The 18,610-nt window shown below is 38.4% G+C and overlaps 1 protein-coding gene across 1 annotated transcript in view; it reads right to left on the reverse strand.

Annotated features, from left to right (window-relative positions):
* Positions 1-18,610, reverse strand: part of ELF1 (E74 like ETS transcription factor 1) — a 46,826-nt gene that overhangs the window by 18,064 nt on the left and 10,152 nt on the right. The window contains exons 2-3 of the mRNA XM_009248600.4: positions 5,331-5,511; positions 881-988 (exon numbers count right to left, since the gene is read on the reverse strand). Of these exons, the coding sequence (XP_009246875.2) occupies positions 881-988; positions 5,331-5,511 (289 nt within the window). The remainder of the gene's footprint in view (positions 1-880; positions 989-5,330; positions 5,512-18,610) is intronic.

The following is an 18,610-nucleotide window of genomic DNA, read 5'->3' on the forward strand; positions in this document are numbered from 1 at the left end:
CACCAAAACATCCTGATCTCAAAGATTTCACTTTTTTTTTTTTTTTTTTTAACAGATCTGTGTCTTGTATCTTTAACTCCATTCCCTCCAGCTTGAATGACCTTTCATGTCTCTTCTACCTATTAAAAGCTTGTCATTTACAGCCCAGGTCAGAATACTCCTTCAATGAAGCCAGTCTCTGATATTCTCAGCTAGAATACCCACTGCTACTAGAGCAATTTGCTATCACTCTTGTGGCCTTTATTCTTGGCTTTGTAGTTATTTACATAAGTAACTGTCTTCAAAATTAAACTGTAAGCTTGAGGAAAGGAACAATATCTGCTCATTTGTATCTCATGTTATTGCCTAATTATTGCTGCTGTGAATATAGCAAATATTCAATAAATATTTTGGACTGATTTAGTAATAATTTACTTTATGAATTTGATTGCTTGTCAGAAAAGCCCAAAGGAGAACATGAATTTTAAAGCAGATCAATAATGTGGCAGTGAATTTTATGCCATGATGTGTCAGTAAAATTTTCAATAGATTGTTGCCTATTTGCTGATAAATAACTACAGAGATGACTAAATTATAATCATTTGGGCCCTTGATACCCTAATACTCTCATCAATATGTTAAGAGAAGAAATTCTGCATGATCTTCTATTTGGTAAGTAATAAATGACATTTTTTTGTTCCCAAAGGCTTCATTCTCAAATTAGAATGTCACCTTTAACTCTACATTTTTACAAAGGCACCTCAATTCCTACTATACCTTAAAATGTGATTGTAACAAAAAATATATAACATCATTTCTAATCTCTTGATTTTACTAATAAAGAAAGATGGCAAGAGTAACTTAACAAAGTACATAAACACAAACAATCATAACCACTCACTTATTCGTTTTTCATCCAGCATAGGGCCAGGAGAATCCATATTGAGGAGTGCCTCAGCAGCCTCAATAGTTTCAATTGTTTCATCCCCGTCATGACAAGAAGCTTCAACTGCAACACATTTAAAGAGAAAATTAAATTAGCTACAAGACATCTGTTACTCTGAAAGTCATACACCACTTGTCTCTAGAACCAGAATACATCATTTAATATTTTAGTTTATATATATATAAACTATAAACACACAAAATCATACCAAACCTGGCCGGCGCAGTGGCTCATTCCTGTAATCCTGCACTTTGGGAGGCCGAGGCAAGCAGATTGCTTGAGGTCAGGAGTCTGAGACTTGCTAACATGGAGAAACCCTGTTTCTACTAAAAATACAAAAAATTAGCTGGGCGTGGTGGCATGCACCTGTAGTCCCAGCTACTCAGGAGAGTGAGATAGGAGAATCACTTGAACCCAGAAGGTGGAGGTTTCAGTGAGCTGAGACTAAACCACTGCACTCCAGCCTGGGGGACAGAGTGAGACTCCGTCTCAAAAACAAAACCAAAAACTATTACATTAAAAAATCAATATTTCCTTAATATTAAATAGCCAACCAGCATTCAAATGTTCAACTATGTTAAAAAATCATAAATGGTGGCAGTGCAAGGAAAGACAAGACAGTTTTTTGCTTAAATCAAATTAAGTCTGCATATTGCAATTGACTGATACATTTCTTAACTTTCTTTACATTTCTGAGTTGCCATTCATCTGTCTAGCTTTTTTTACTTTGCAATTTATTTGTTGAAGAAATCAGGCTGTTTATTCATGTAGAATTTCCCATAGTTTGGATTTTGCCAACTATATTCCTATTGTGTAGCTTAACATGTTTTTCTATGCCCCCTCTAACTGAGTAGTCATATCTGGAGGCTTGATGAAATTCAACTTTAATTTTTTTTGGCAAGACTAAAAAAAAATTTATGTATTTTGATGACAGCTCAAAATATAATCTAAGCCTCAAATTTCATAAAATCATTAAATCTTTTTGGTTTTGCTTTTTTTTTTTTTTTTTGAGACAAGGTCTCCCAGGCTAGAGTGCAGTGGCTCAATTATAGCTCACTGCAACCATAAACTCCTAGGCTCAAGCAATCCTACCACCTCAGCCTCCCGAGTAGACAGGACTACAGGCTCAGGCCACCATGCCCGGCTAATTTTTAAAATTTTTTGTAGAGACAGGGTTCCGCTATGTTGCTCACTGGCCTTGAATTCCTGGGCTCAAGTGATCCTCCCTCCTTGGCCTCCCAAAGTTCTGGGATTACAGGTGTGAGCCGCTGCATCTGTTCAAATATCTTTATTATGAAAATTTTAAACAAAATAAAAATTGTGGAGTATAGTATATATAATGAATCCCCAGGTGCCCATTCCCAGCTTCAACTATTATCACCAAATGGCCAATCTTCTTTCATCCACACCCCACTCACTGCCCTCAAGTCTTACCCTCTGTACAGGATTATTTTGAAGGAATCTAAGATACCATATTTTATCTCTAAATACTTTAGCATGTGTATCTAAAAGATGTCTAACACAATACTACTATCATATCTTAAATATACTAACAATAATTTTTTTTTTTTTTTTTTGAGACAAAGTTTCAATCTTGTTGCCCAGGCTGGAGTGCAATGGTGTGATCTTGGCTCACCGCAACCTCTGCCTCCCAGATTCAAGCGATTCTCCTGCCTCAGCCTCTCGAGTAGCTGGGATTACAGGCATGCGCCACCATGCCTGGCTAATTCTGTATTTTCAGTAGAGACAGGAGTTCTCCATGTTGGTCAGGCTGGTCTTGAACTCCCGACCTCAGGTGATCTGCCCGCCTTGGCCTCCCAAAGTGCTGGGATTACAGGTGTCAGCCACCGTGCCCGGCCCACAGTAATTCTTTAATATCATCTATTATAGGCTGAATGGTATCCCCCAAAATTCTATGTTGACATGCTAACCCCCAGTACCTCAGAATGTCTTTAAAGAGATAACTGAGTTAAAATGAGGTTATTAGTGTAGGCCCTAATCCAATATGGTTAGTGTCCCTCTAAGATGAAATATGAACACAGGCAGGTACAAAACGGAAGACCATGTGAAGACACTGGAAGACAGTCACCTATAAGTCCAGCCTCAGAAGGAACTAACTCTACCAATACCTTGATCTCAGACTTCTAGCTTCCAGAACTGTGAGAAAATAAATTTCTCATTTGAGCCATCCAGTCTATGGTACTTTCTTATGGCAGTCCTAGCAAACTAACACATCATCTGAAGTGCCACCTAACACGTGTAAGAACAAAAATGTCCTATCCTTACCTCTTTCTTCCCCTAGAGCTTCTCAAAGGCTCCCCGTCACCCCCACTGTGGAATAACGAAGATTACAAGGTTCTTCCCTTTTTCATGACATTGCTCAGAAAAGGATGGAAGAGTTAAACAAAACTTTGTTAAGTTGGGAGGTAAGGGAAAGGGAAGACAAAACACAAACAGAGAATCTGGTTTTCAAGATCTGGCTTGCCTTCTAGACCCATTCCACATCAGTTCTATTTTCTAGGAAACAGCCTGTCTACATCTTGTCATCTGCTGTCTTCAGGTCTAAATGCAAGGGAGTGACGCACTGAAGGGAAGAAGCAGTTCCTTCTCCTAACGATCCAATACCTGCTTTCCTAGATTCAATTTCCTCTCTGAGGACTAATGCCTTCCCTGATGACTAGAACTAGGAAGAAACACTCCTTCCGGAAAGACATTGGTCCTCAACTTACAAAGACTGTAGCCTTATCCTAAGGCTTTAGAAGTTACATCAGAATACACTGCTAAACCCCCACTAACTACAAGCCCAGACACATGCATAGTGGTGTTTATTCTGTTACACAAACAGATCAGACGGCAATGAACAGAAACTTTTAACCTGATTAGTCCAATTCTCTTACTGGTAAGGGAAAAGTAACTCTAGATTCAACAAAAAACTTTTATTGGTTTGTTCTGAATAAAAAATGTGAATATATGCAAAAAATGCTTTGTTAAAAAAAAGGGAGTGATATGGCTTGGATTTGTCCCCGCCCAAATCTCATGTTGAATTGTAAACTCCAATGTTGGAGGAGGGGCCTGGTGGGAGGTGACTGGATGGTGGAGATGGATTTTCCCCTTGCTGTTCTTGTGACACTGAATGAGTTCTTACGAGATCTGGTGGTCTGAAAGTGTGTAGCACCCCCTACCACCCTGCCTTCTGTTCCTCCTGCTCCAGCCATTTGGATGTGCCTGCTTCCCCTTCGACTTCCACCATGATTTTAAGTTTCCTGAGGTCTCCCCAGCCATGCTTCCTGTACAGCCTGCAGAACCATGAGCCAATTAAACTTCTTTTCTTTATAAGTATTACCCAGTCTCAGGTAGTTCTTTATAGCAATGTGAGAAGTGACTAAAACAGAGGACAACACAAAGATGAGGTATTGACAACCAATGTTAACAGTGGGGCCCCTCCCCCACCAGATGGATACAGTCATTCTTCTACCTTTCCCCGATTTAAAACGTTACTGTATCATATGTTAACTTCCTAAATAGATCAGAACCCGCCTTTAGACTTACTATTCAGTTTTAAGGCATTGTGCTACATGCTAAGGTAAAGCTGAGAACAAGGCAGCCCCAGTACTTGCCACTATGAAATCTACAGATATACCTCATCATGCCTATTTCTGATAAACTTCCTTTTATGAATAAAGATGCAAATATTTACTTCCAAACACTTTTCTCAAACTAAGTGATGAAAGTATTATTACTACAATCTCACATTTATGTAGCCTAATCTTCAAATTTAAAATATCTTTCTAGTTCTGACTGAACCAGAAAAGAAATCTATAAATCCCAGGACCTTATCGTACATTTGGATCATGGCCCACCATTTTGCTTCCTGTGGCAGTGGTAAGAAAATAACATTCCTCTCTCTTTCCCTACACAACAACTCATTTTGTTCACAGGAATATGGAGGAAGGCATATAAGAAAGTACTCAGTGAGCTGGGTGGGGTGGTGCATGACTGTTGTCCCAGTTACTCAGGAGGCTAAGGCAGGAGGATCACTTGAGCCCAGAAGTCCAAGTCTAGGCTGGGCAATACAGTAAGACCCCATCTCTTTAAAAAAAAAAAAACAAAACTGCTCAGTGAAGACTTGATGAATTTAGTAGGTTTGGTTCCTTTTAAATGCCTCTTATTTTGTCACATTCATCTCAATATATTTAGGAAAGGAGAAATGGGAGATGACAAAACAGTACTAAATCCAGCAGATGAAACAGAAAATGTAATTTTCTTCTCCATGTGGGGCTCTAGCTTCTGAAGGTAATACAGTTTAAAACCAAGTTAGGGGCATTTTATACCCCACATCCTCAGGATTAGGACACTGCCTAAAGCTGTGCTGCAGCAAGGTCCTACTGGATGGAGACACACGCACCTGTAAGGGTGATGTCATCATCATCATCGTCTATGATTTCTTCTTCAGCAACATCCAGTGAACTCTCAGTAATCATGTCATTGGGCTCTTCCACACAGGCTAGACCGGCATAACTATTGAGAATATCAGCACCAGGAACATGTTCCACAATTACGGCAGGAAAAATAGCTGGATCACCAAGCTGGGAAGGGTTAGGGAGAGGAAAATGAAAACAAAGGATTAACACAGTTTTGCTTTTGTTAAATACTGCTCAAAACTATTTTATACCAGCCATCAATTTAATTTTTAGATCATCAGGCTGTATCTCTACAATCTTTCTAGGCATTAGGTAATTTGTATCTATTACAACCAAATAATGGCATTAAAATTTAAAAATGAAGGCCGGGCGCGGTGACTTACGCCTGTAATCCCAGCACTCTGGGAGGCCGAGGCGGGCAGATCACAAGGGTCAGGAGATCAAGACCATCCTGGCTAACATGGTGAAACCCCATCTCTACTAAAAATATAAAAATTATCTGGGCACGGTGGCACGCGCCTGTAGTCCCAGCTACTAGGGAGGCTGAGGCAGGAGAATCACTTGAACCTGGGAGGCAGAGGTTGCAGTGAGCCGAGATCGCACCACTGCACTCCAGCCTGGGTGACAGAGTGAGGCTCCGTCTCAAAAAAAAAAAAAAAATAAATAAATAATAATAAGATATCATTAATGTATAAGCATGAACCAAGAAGTGACACACAAATAAAATGTTAATTAAATAAAATCTCAATAAAAGTTTTTTGGCAAAACAAAAAAAATCTGTGAGCTTAATATTACACTGTCGCTTGGCACAAAGGCCGTGTTTTAACAACAGCTTTTGACTTAAGTGGGAAAATTAACCCTCATTTTCTATTATTGTTCTTTTCAAGTATGGCTATATTAAGAGTATAAATTATTACTCCTAATGTCTAGTTATAATATCACAGAATTTTAGAATGGAAAGGACCCATACAATTTAATGTAAGTCAGCTAACTCATTTTATAGATGAGGAAACTGACCCAGAGAGGGTTTTTAACAACCTACTAAAAACTCAGTTAATTAGCGGCAAACCTCATTAAGCTACTACTTCCTTTACCATTTTGAGATAATCACAGACTTATAAAAGTTGCAAAAACAGCACGAATAATTCCCATACAACTTTCACCCATATTCCCTCAGTTCTAACATTTAACCACTTCTATTTATCATTCTCTACCTATATTGTTTTCTGATGTGTTTGAAAGTGTTGGACATACTGCTTCTTAACCCTACTTTGTGTTAATTTCCTAAATATAAAAATACTGTCTAATAAAAAGACAGCATAATTATCAAAACTAGGAAAATAACATTAATACAGTACTATTATCTAATCTTTAGACATTATCCAAATTTCTAATTGTCCCACTGATGTCCTTTTAAAAAGTTAAAAAAAAATCTTTTTTGATTATAGGTTTCCTTTAGCAAATATCATGTTTCTTAATAACTCCTTTAACCTGGAACAATTCCTTTTCCTTTAATCTGAGAAGTGCTTTGATCTTTGTCTTTCACAATCTTGACACTTTTGAAGAGTACAGGTCATCTGTTTTGTAGAATGTCTACCAATTTGGGTTTGTATATTTCCTTATGATTAGATTCAGTTTGCATTTTTGGTAGGAATACCAAAGAAATAATGTTATGTCCTTTCAAATATATCATGTCAGGGGGTCCAAAATACCTATTTGTCCCCCCATTGCTGGGGATATTAATTTTTAATATATATTTATGCTCATATTATTGAGACAGGGTCTTGCTCTGTTGCCCAGGCTGGACTCAAACTCCTGGGTTCAAGTGATCCTCCCACCTCTGCCTCCCAAATAGCTGGGACTACAAGGGCATATCTCCATGCCTAGATTAATTTTCATCACTTAGTTAAGGTAGTATCTACCAGGTTTCTCTATTATTAAGTTACTAATAAGTATCTTGTGGGAAGATGACTCAAAACTAGGTAAATTTTATGTTTCTTAACTAAACACTTCTCTATAAAGAATCTTCTCTTTTTCTTTGAGATGGAGTCTCGCTTTGCCGCCCAAGCTAGAGTTCAGTGTGGCGATCTTGGCTCACTGCAACCTCCACCTCCCAGGTTCAAGCTATCTTCTTAAATGTAAGAAAAAGTTCCTGCTCATAGATAATAATGCCAGGCACCTTGCTATCTTCCTTAAGTAAGTCTGCTATATTCAAAATATTATTTATGGTTTCATTACAACTAAGCAGCCTCAATCTTTTAAAATTGTTTACAGAACTACACACTGAGGTTAGACATTACTTCTCTCATAATAATTTAATTGCCTAAATTAAATATGTATCGTAGGTGCTAAACAGATAATATGCTTGCCTTCGAGAATGCTATGTTCTGAAATTTATGGTTAATAATCCTAAAACACATTTGGATCGTTTTATTTCAAAATGTTTCTTCCTGTTTCAGAAAAGAGGAAGCTAGCTAGAAAAGTAACCGACTCTTCAAATAGTAAAACAAATTTTAAAAGAGAAACTAGGAGGCTCAAAAATTATACTATAGAAGCCAGGCCTGGTGGCATGTGCCTGTAGTCCCAGCTACCTGGAAGGCTGAAACAGGAGTATGGCTTGAGCCCAGGAGTTCAAGGCTGTACTGCGCTACAGTCCCATCTGTGAATACCTACTGTACTTCAGCCTGGGCAACACAGCAAAACCCTGTCACTGAAAAAAAAAAGAAAGAAAAAAATTATACTGTAACTCACACAAATACACTTCACACACCTTAAAGAGAAGTGTAGCTAGCCTTCCCTTTCCCTTTTTTGACAGGTAAATTGTAGACATGCAATCCCACCTAGCATGAACATGGACTTGTTAAAACACTTTTCCTTTTCTTCTCTTCTAAAAGCTCAATTAAGCTCCTGGTCTTCTAACAAGGCTTAGTCCAGAGTTAAGCACTTTTATGCTGCAAAAACCCATGTACAAGGTAGGAACAGAGCTCATCACTTCATCCACTGATAAGTCAGAGACAGGCGTGTAAAATGCAATTCAAAGGAGCAGTTCTCACCCAAATGAAACCAAAGTATTCTTCCCTATCCAAATCTATTTGGCTCCTGTAGCTTGGGTAGAGAGTGCTAATGTGTACATAACAAGGGATACTTCCAAATTTTTGAATCTATACAGTTCTTGAGTTTTGGTTAACCACAGATATTTATTACTGGTTTATTCCTTGTCCTGTTCTACTAACCAGTAGTTACTCTATTCTCCAGAATTCTCCTTTATAATCCATGTCACTTCTACCACAGTGCCCTTCCCACAGGCAATCACTGCTACCAATTTCTTTGTTCCATAACAGACAGTAAATGTACAGTCAGGCATACTCCAAATTGCTTTAAACAATCATAATTAAATTCAGTTTAAATTTAATAATTTTTAAACTATTTAATAAGAAAAATTTCAAACACACAAACGTCAAGAGAAAAAAACGTTTCCTTTGAAGCAAAAGGTTTATTAAGAATGAAAAGTAGTTTTGAAGTCTTTGAGATTAAAAAAAGAGTGGCCAGGCGTGGTGGCTCATGTCTGCAATCCCAGCACTTTGGGAGGGCAAGGCGGGTGGATCACTTGAGGTCAGGAGTTCGAGACCAGCCTGGCCAACACGGTAAAACCTTGTCTTTACTGAAAAAAAAAAAAAAAAAAAAAAAAATGAGCCAGTCATGGTGACGGGCACCTGCAATCCCAGCTACTTAGGAGGGTGAGGCAGGGGAATGGCTTGAACCTGGGAGGCAGAGGTTGCAGTGAACCAAGGTCGCACCACTGCACTCTGGCCTGGGTGAAGAAGATTGTCTCAAAAAAAAAAAAAAAAAGAAGAAGAAGAATGAAAAGAGACACATGGTTCTGTGATTTAGAAGGCAGCAACATGTAGCAGAAAAGAAAAACTGGGAACCAGGAGACCTAGGGCCTTCTCCAACCCTGATTTCGTGACCTTATTTTCTGAACCTTTAAATGAATGAAGAGCACCAGTTGATCCTACAGGCCCTTCCAGGTTTTGCTTTGTTGATATTTTGAATTCATGGATTCTACTGTCTGAGCTTATAACATTTCACGAGAAGAGATTATTCGCTCTTATGCACTAAAATGGGAGAGGAGTAGCATGCACCGTGGCCACATAGCTGCTGCCATTGCTATTAACCAACATTTTTTAGTACTTAATATGCACAAGACATTTTGCACATTGCTTTACGTGAATTATCACTCTATTTAATCATCACAAAATGCTATGATGGAGACACATTGGACTACCCATTTTACACATGAGAAAACAGAGGCAAGGGAAATAATCTACTCCAAGTCATAAACCTAACTTGAACTGACTCCAGGGTCCATGTCCTTTACTTATACACTATTGTAGTCAGCTTTAAACATGGTAGATTTGTTCTGCTGGCATACTTACTTGGCTCTGTTTAGAAAACCAGAATAATTAAGGAGCTGTGTTTGAGGTGGAGGTATGAGTTTCAATATTATTTCCAAGGCTTCACCAATCAGAGTCTATAACAAAATTTCTCATGGGAATAGCCAGTTCTTCTTGGTCAGCAGGGCACTTCCCAGGATCACTCCTAATTTAGTTCTACAGCCTTCTCCTTCTGAGGTACTTGCTTTTATCATGAAAGGCATGGTCCATTCTTTTCTAGTCCACTGACATGGGATGTATATTCAAAGCTGTTCATCTCTAGTTTCCCCGGGGTGCTATTAATCCATATATAAAAAAGAGACTAACTTCAGATTTTCATAAGAATATGAATAGTTAGGTGCTGGGCGCGGTGGCTCACGCCTGTAATCCCAGCACTTTGGGAGGCCGAGGCGGGCGGATCACGAGGTCAAGAGATCGAGACCATCCTGGCCAACATGGTAAAACCCCGCCACTACTAAAAATACAAAAATTAGCTGGGCATGGTGGCATGAGCCTACAGTCCCAGCTACTCAGGAGGATGAGGCAGGAGAATCACTTAACCCAGGAGGCGGAGGTTGCAGTGAGCCAAGATCGCACCACTGCACTCCAGCTTGGGTGACAGAGCGAGACTCTATCTCAAAAAGAAAAAAAAAAAGAAAGACTATGAATAAGTCAGGTAAGAGGCTTGAATCTGTATATACAAAATACATTTAGGAAACACCTCTCAGGTGACTAGAAAGATTCTTCCCACTCTACTACCATAAACAGAAAAAAATTGCACACTCCTGAAACTCCAGCTGCTGATCTGGGCTCATGATAAACTGCTTTGTAAACTGGATTGACTAGTGACTGGCTAAAGTATGAGTCATCAAGAACCTAAGAACTCTAGAACCACACATTCTACAATTCCTTCTAGAGAACTGGTTCCCTACCTTTTAAAGAAATAGTAAAATTTCAAATGCTGAATTTTCCTAGGTTTAGATTTTCAAAACAAATAAAATATTGGGACTTATATTAGTTTGCTACGGCTGCTGCAACAAAGTACTACAAACTGGGTCCCTTAGCAGAAATTTATTCTCTCACAGTTCTGGAGGCTAAAAGTCTGAAATCAAAGTCTTGGCAGGGCTGGCTCCTTTTGCAGACTGTGGGGGAAGGAACTGTTCCAGGCTCTCTCTGACTTATAGATGGCTGGTCTTCATGTTTACATGGGCTCTGTGTCCAAATCCAACTCCACTCATCCCCCGACTTTTTTTTAATTGAGACAGGATGGAGTGCAGTGGCATGATCTCAGCTCTCCCTCTGTCACCTAGGCTGGAGGGCAGTGGTGCAATCTCAGCTCACCATAACCTCTGCCTCCCGGTCTCAAGCGATCCTCTCACCTCAGCCTCCCAAGTAGCTGCAACTACAGGCATGCACCATTACGCCTGGCTAATTTTTGGATCTTTTGCACAGATGGGGTTTCTCCACGTTCCCCAGGCTGGTCTCGAACTCCTGAGCTCAAGCGATCCACCCAACTCGGCCTCCCAAAGTGTTGGGATTACAGGTGTGAGCCACCGCACCCAGCCCAAATTTCCTCTTTTTTATAAGGACACCAGGTAGTGGAGTAAGGGCTCCTCTCTACTGTAGTGTAACTTCTTTACTAATTACATCTGCCATGACCCTATTTCCAACAACCAAATAAGGTTACACTCTGAGGTACTAGAGGTTAGAACTTCAATATATGAATTTGTGTGTGGGTGTGCACACAGGCACAATTCAACCAATAATAGGACTTAATTTAATTTAGTTTTAAGTCTGTCATTTAACAATTTGTTCCCTCTGCCCAAAATAACTTGTATAAACTAGTCTTTTCATCGTTTCTAAATTGAGATTGGATATTACTCTTCAGGTTTCTTTGCTGAAGATCATCAAATCTTACCCACCTCAGTTTTTTCCACACCATTTCAAACAGACCCTTTCCCAAGATTTATTTAAAAGATGGGCTTCAGGAAGATAGCAGATATTCATAAAATAGCCACACTCCTAATAGTAAGCAATAAGATGTTACCTACTTTTAAGAAATAAAGGTGTTGGCCGGGTGCAGTGGCTCACGCCTGTAATCCCAGCACTTTGGGAGGCTGAAGCGGGTGGATCACCTGAGGTCAGGAGTTCGAGACCAGCCTGGCCAATATGAAGAAACCTCATCTCTACTAAAAAATAAAAAAATTAGCTGGGTGTGGTGGTGTGCACCTGTAATCCTAGCTACTCAGGAGCCTGAAGCATGAGAAGCTTGAACCTGGTAGGCAGAGGCTGCAATGAGCCCAGATTATGCCACTGCACTCCAGCCTGGGTGATAGAGCGAGATTTCATCTCAAAGAAAAAAAAAGAAGTGAAGGTTTCAATGCTTCTTTGATGCCTTAACAAAAACATTACATTCCACTTGACTGGCTGCTACTTTAAAAAATGACCTTCCAAACCTTCCAAACACTTCTAAAAACTCTCATTTAAATAATTATATTAAGCATCTTTTCCATCTTTTATTTGCATCATGAAATCTAATTAAATTCTACTGGTGCTATCAATTTTCGCTGTACAGTGGGAAACATTTAAGAATATCACTATTTGACCCCACATGGGATAAAATAAATCAGACTATCTGGGGGGGGTGTGACCAGAGCCTAATATTAAAGCTCCCCATGTGGGTCCAATTTGCATCCAGGCTTCAGGACCACTGCTCTGAAGAATGACAACATTCAAAACTGCATTCCCTAAGTTGAGTCAGCTCTAATTATTCTTGCCAAGATCTGGGATATTAGTAATTCAAACAATTACATTTTTATATTATTAGATCTTTTGCTATTTGTCACTTGCAGATTATTTTCCCCTTTGGTTTTTGAACAGAACTAAAATAAACCACAAACAATGGGGAAAAGAGAGGGAAGATCTCCTGGAATTAAAATCTATCAAAGACCAGGGTTTCCAAAGCTTCAATATCTAGAAGCAAATTACTGCAGTGATAAAGTAATTTGCAATTGTTTCATAACTTTCTTGACGGTCTTAACAGCTCCAAAGAGATTTCCCCTTTCTATTAATTATAGATAAATTTAGGATATATGTTGAAAGCAAAATTTCAGCAAACATTTTTGCAGCAATAATAAAATCAAACCAAGTTTTAGCAGAAGAGAGTCACAGTTCCCCAAATTTCAACATTGTCCACGATATAGTTTCCACTTGTGGTTGATCACATATGTGGCAATACCATCAAGTTAAAAAGAGAAGGAAAGTGACCAATGTAAGCAGGACAATATGAGACTCCCCTAAGTAGGCTTGCTTGTTCCATATACTACAATCCAAGGTCCTATGTGATATTTCAGAAACCATGAATCATTATTCCAACTTTATTAATAATTTTGTTCATCAGGTTTTTGGGTATCAAAAAGCACAAGAACTTTCATATAACTTGTTTACCAAGTTTCTCTAATAGCAGAACTCAATCTGGTATATGGTGATTGTGAAACATCCCATCAAAATCCTCTCTAAAATAGCTTAAAATGAAATACCTACAAAATATTTTCCCAAAACAAAAAGCAAGTTAAATTTAGTCTTTAGCATTTTTCCAAAGCAGACACTACTTTTCAAAGACAGGTGCAAAACGAGCCCACCTTCGAGCAGTTCACGCAATGTCTCTGCATCAAGGCAAGAAAACACCAAGAGGGGTCTGGTGCCTTACTCCTCCCACAGTCTTCAATAGCTCCCCTGACTCCAAAGCCTCTCCAATAAGCACACAAATTAAACGCTGCACTTGCTATGAAAACAAATCTTTGAGACAAATCCCTGTGCCCAGCCTTTGAATCAGACTGAGGCCCCAAAGCCTTATCCTATGAAGACACTGCTTTGAGGACTTCTGAACTATTCTTGAAATCACTTCCTTTTACATTTGATTTAAAAAACAAAAACCCAGCACCTCACTCTATTACAACACGATCTGACAATACTTTACCATGCAGCAAATGCACTACATACACACATGGTGAACAGGGTGTAACAGTAAAAACTCAGGTTCTTATTTAAGGTAGGACTCCACCATGGCCTGGGTATTTGAACTCATGCAAGTTATCCAGCCTCTCTAAGCTTTAGTTTCTACGTCTATCCAAAATAAGAATAATAGTATCTTCTAGAATTGTTGTAAGAATAATGTGTAAATAAATCATTTGTGATAATGCATGGCATATAGTAAGCAATAAATAAAATGTTTTGATGATTAAAGCCCTTCAACATTTGATACGGATAGAAATAAACACTCTCAAAAACCGACTTACTACAATCTCACATGGACAGGCATGGTTTTGTTTTTATTTTTTTGAGACAGGGTCTTGCTCTGTCGCCTCGCTGGAGTGCAGTGGCGTGATTACAGCTCACCGCATCTGTGAACTCCTGGGCTCATGCAATCCTCCTGCCTCAGCCTCCCAAGTAGCTGGGACTATAGGCGTATGCCACCATGTCTGGCTAATTTTTTTTTTTTTTTTTTTTTTTTTAGAAATGAGGTCTCTCTATGTTGCCCAGGCTGGTCGCAAACTCCTAGGCTCAAGCAATCCTCTCCTGCCTTGGCCTCCCAAAGTGCTGGGATTATACGTGTGAGCCACCATGCCTTGTCCTTTTGTTTATTAATTATTTTTTGCTTTATTTATTATTTCTTTTGCTTTCTTTAACCTTTAAGCTTTGTTGGGATTTGATTTTGTTTTATTTTTAATGAGAATAGTCTTTTCAAAACATAGGTGAACAAACCTCAATCACCCACACTTAGCAACAACATTTAGCTTCAACTAAAAGCAAATGTTGATACATATGTGTGTTCACTTTGTGAAAATTCATAAACTGCATGCTTATTACTGATGTACATTTTTGTATTAATGCTACACTTCAATAAGAAGTTTAAAAAGCAGAGGTCCATCTGATGGGAGAAACAAAACTTCAAAACATCTTCAAAATACTATGATGGTATTCCTTCATTACCTCATATAAACCATGACAAAATTAAAGGAAATCTCTACACACAGTACATCTACATGGATAAACACACACAAAAAATTAGGGTGACTGGTGAACAAAGTGAAAAGTTGAAATCCTTTCAACAAATCCCCAAGGCACATTTTTAATAATTATCTTTGGGAATAAATAATACAGAACATATTTATATTCCAAGAGTATGAAACATCATTGCTTCCTTTCCATACAGTACCCCTCCTCAATGGCTTCCACTATTTCTAAATTCCAAAGTGTATTTTAAATGATTTCAGGAATTGATGTATTACACAAAGCAAGCTAGGATTGTGCAATAGATTTCCAAAGCCCAGTACAAAGTTTTCTGTGAAGACTTCTTCATAGCCAAATTCTCCACATACTTTAAAAAAATATGCCACTAAAACAGCTCCAAATATTTCTGTTGATTAACTCAAGCTCCCTGTAAACACTTTCTATATTCTTTTTTTTTTTTCAGACAGGGTCTTGCTCTCTTGCCCAGGCTGGAGTACAGTGGCACAATCACAGCTCACTGCAGCCTTGACCTCTGGGGCTCAAGCAATCTTTCCACCTCAGCGACATGAATAGCTGGGAGAACAGGCATGTGCCACCACACCCAGCTAATTTTTGTGTTTTTTGTAGAGATGGGGTTTTGTCATGTTGCCCAGGCTGGTCTCAAACTCCTGGGCTTAAGCAATCCATCCGCCTCAGCCTCCCAAAGTGCTGGGATTACAAACATGAGCCACTGCGCCCAGGGTCCTATTCTTTATTATAAAATAAAAAGCAGTTTTAGCAACCAGGCAGAAAAGTTTATGTAGTTGTAGTACCCACTGCTCAATACATTGGTCTAAATTATAAGAACATCATAGTTTTACTGACTACAGGTGTAGTACATGAGTCTAGTTCTTAAAAATGTAATAGATAAATGTATTTGGGAAAAAGTAAAAAATCGCACTAATCCTAGATATAATCAGTATAAAAGACAATTTACTTAATAGTCTTCCATATTCTCTTTTTCCTTTATGGTTCTTTTTCTCTCTTATACCCTAGCATAATGGTTAAGAGTTTGGGCTCTCTCAGGTCAGTCAATTTCAATACAAGTGGCACTTTACAGTTGTGTGTTTCTGGGTAACATGCATTCCTTCAACCTCTTTGAGATTCCTCATTATACATGTTTTCCTTACTTGTAAAATGGGGATAACAAGAGTTGTCACACCATACAGGCTTTTAAAGATGAAAATATAAAATGCTTATCACGTGCAGGGCCTGGTAAGGGTAAGAGACAATAAGTGTTCATTAATTATTAAACAACACATCAATTTTTAGATTAGCCTAGTGTTTATATGTGTGTATGCAAATTCTGCCAGGTTTTGGTATCAGTGTTACGTCAGTTTTGTAAAAATGAATTAGGAAACTCTCTCTGAACTGAAACTGTTTAAATTAGTTCATTAAATTTTTAAGACAGGGTCTCTGTCAGTGAGACTCCAGGCTAGAGTGCAGTGGCACAATCATGGCTCACTGTAGCCTCTACCTCCTAGGCTTGAGATCCTCCCACTTCCGCTTCCCAAGCAGCTGAGATCAGAGGTACAGGCTGCCACATCATGCTAATTTTTAAATTTTTTTGTAGAGGTAGAGTCTTACTATGTTGCCCGGGCTGGTAAAGTTGAAAATAACTTACTCACAAAACTATCTGGGCCTACTCGTTTTGTGCATGTGGGGATTGTTCCCTGGCAATTTCCTCAGTTTCTTTCATTGTTACTGGCACATTTTCAAAGAAAAAAAAATCTACATTATTACCATTCCAAAAACTTAAAATATTTCAACGTATTAGCTCAAATGATATAGCAAATCCTTATACTGTTCTGCATTATCCCATCATCCCTTAAAATATAAACAAACAAATCAAGTATCGTCAAGATTAATGAGGAAATTAATGAACAGCTAAAAGACAAATTATCCTCTAGTTGATACTCTAAAAGAGTGTTAGTAAATCAGAACTGGAATCTAGACTTATTTAGTAATTCAGCTAGGTTACTTTGAACAGTAATTACTCTGGATGCCTTTGTAACCCTGCCCTACAAATCTATCACAGATGAAAGATTCTAATACAGGTCTCCTAGTTACTTAGTAATAAATTCAAGACAACATTATACTATAGAAATCGGGAAGAATACGATCTCTATCATACAGTGACTTGTAAGAATCCAAGTGTAGACAGAAAAGACTGTAAACTACAAAGAGCTGTACAAGATGTTAGGCAGTGTTATCTTTACATTGTATTCAAGACTAAGGCAAGTATTCAAGACTAACATCCAAAGATGCTGCTTTGGATGTTAATCTTCATGCCAAGTATGTTTGGATGTTAACCTCCGTGCCAAAAAAACATACTTGTCTCTATTAGCCTCCTTACACTTCCCAATGGCGTTTGTTCTCTAATATCCTCATTTTTATGGATTATGTACCTGCTATAAATGTCACATAGATAAACATGTGGTTTAATTAAGGGGAAAAAAGGATTCAAGTGTCTGGTCAATGTACTTTCAACTAAAAAAACTCACTGCAGCACTGTGTAAAAAGTGTTCTCTAGTCTCTGTTTTTGGGAGTCTTTCAATATAATAAACTGTAAAATAGAATACAGTGGTACCCCTAATGTAGTGATGACGGAAGCAGCTACTAAGGACGTCATATGGCTTTATCCACTTAATCCCCACAACACTAGGCTATATATTATTGACACTTACTAGTCAACCAGCCAGGAAAAGCTGAAATCTGAACCCAGGCAATCTGACTCTAGAGTCCACAAGTTTAACCACTACCAGTACAGGATCCTATAGATAAACACTTAGAATTCATTACTAAGTCATAATGAAAGTCTCATTTCAATTAACGCTTGGATAAAAAATGTATATTATATATAGATTGCTAGTTACCTTCTAAATGATCACTGTATTAGACCTATAGCTGAAACAAGTTTGTTTTATTTTTCTTTTTTTGAGACAGGGTCTTACTCTGTCACCCAGGCTACAGTGCAGTGGCAAGATCACAACTCACTGCAGCCCCCACCTCCCAGGCTCAATTGATCTTCCCACCTCAGCCTCCTGAGTAGATGGGACCACAGGCAGGCACCACAACACCCGGCTATTTTTTTTTTTTAATAGAAATGGGGTCTCCCTATGTTGCCCAGGCTAGTCTCAAACTCCTGGGCTCAAGCGATCTTTCCGCCTTGGCTTCCCAGAGTGTTGTGATTACAGGCATGAGCCACTGCGTCTGGCCAGTATTTGAGTGTTTCTGAAAAAATCCTGGCTTCTCTCTTGCACAGCACCATCAAAAACATAAAGGTCTAAGTAAAATGGTCTTTTCTCCAGAATTCCCCAAGATAATGTTTGAAATTCCATTGCAAATCCTTGTGGAGTTGTTTTTTAACAAAGTCTAATCCTAGTGTAACTGTGTCATGACAATTGGCTTTCTTTAGTCTTTGCCTAGATTTTTCTTTTTATAGCCAGGATAAATTACAATTTGGCCATACATCTCAAAAAGTAAGAGTCAATGAGAATGATCTGTTTTCTTATTGGAATGTCCACATTAAAAGCTTAATAGTATTGGTGGGTTGTGTATGTGTGGGTATATGTAAACAGAATCAGTTATGAGGTAAACAAACAGGAGGTTTTTTTTGGGGGGTATAGTAAATTTTAACCAGATTTAAATGTTTACTTTACTTACAAACTAAGCAGATTAATAAATATCAGAGTAGTCACTACCAGACTGGTAAGTGTTTAAACATGCAGATTCCATATAACTCAAAGAATTTTAAAAAATCATAAAGGGGCAATTTC

This window comes from Pongo abelii, chromosome 14 (genome assembly GCF_028885655.2).
Source record: "Pongo abelii isolate AG06213 chromosome 14, NHGRI_mPonAbe1-v2.0_pri, whole genome shotgun sequence".
Lineage (NCBI taxonomy): Eukaryota > Metazoa > Chordata > Mammalia > Primates > Hominidae > Pongo > Pongo abelii.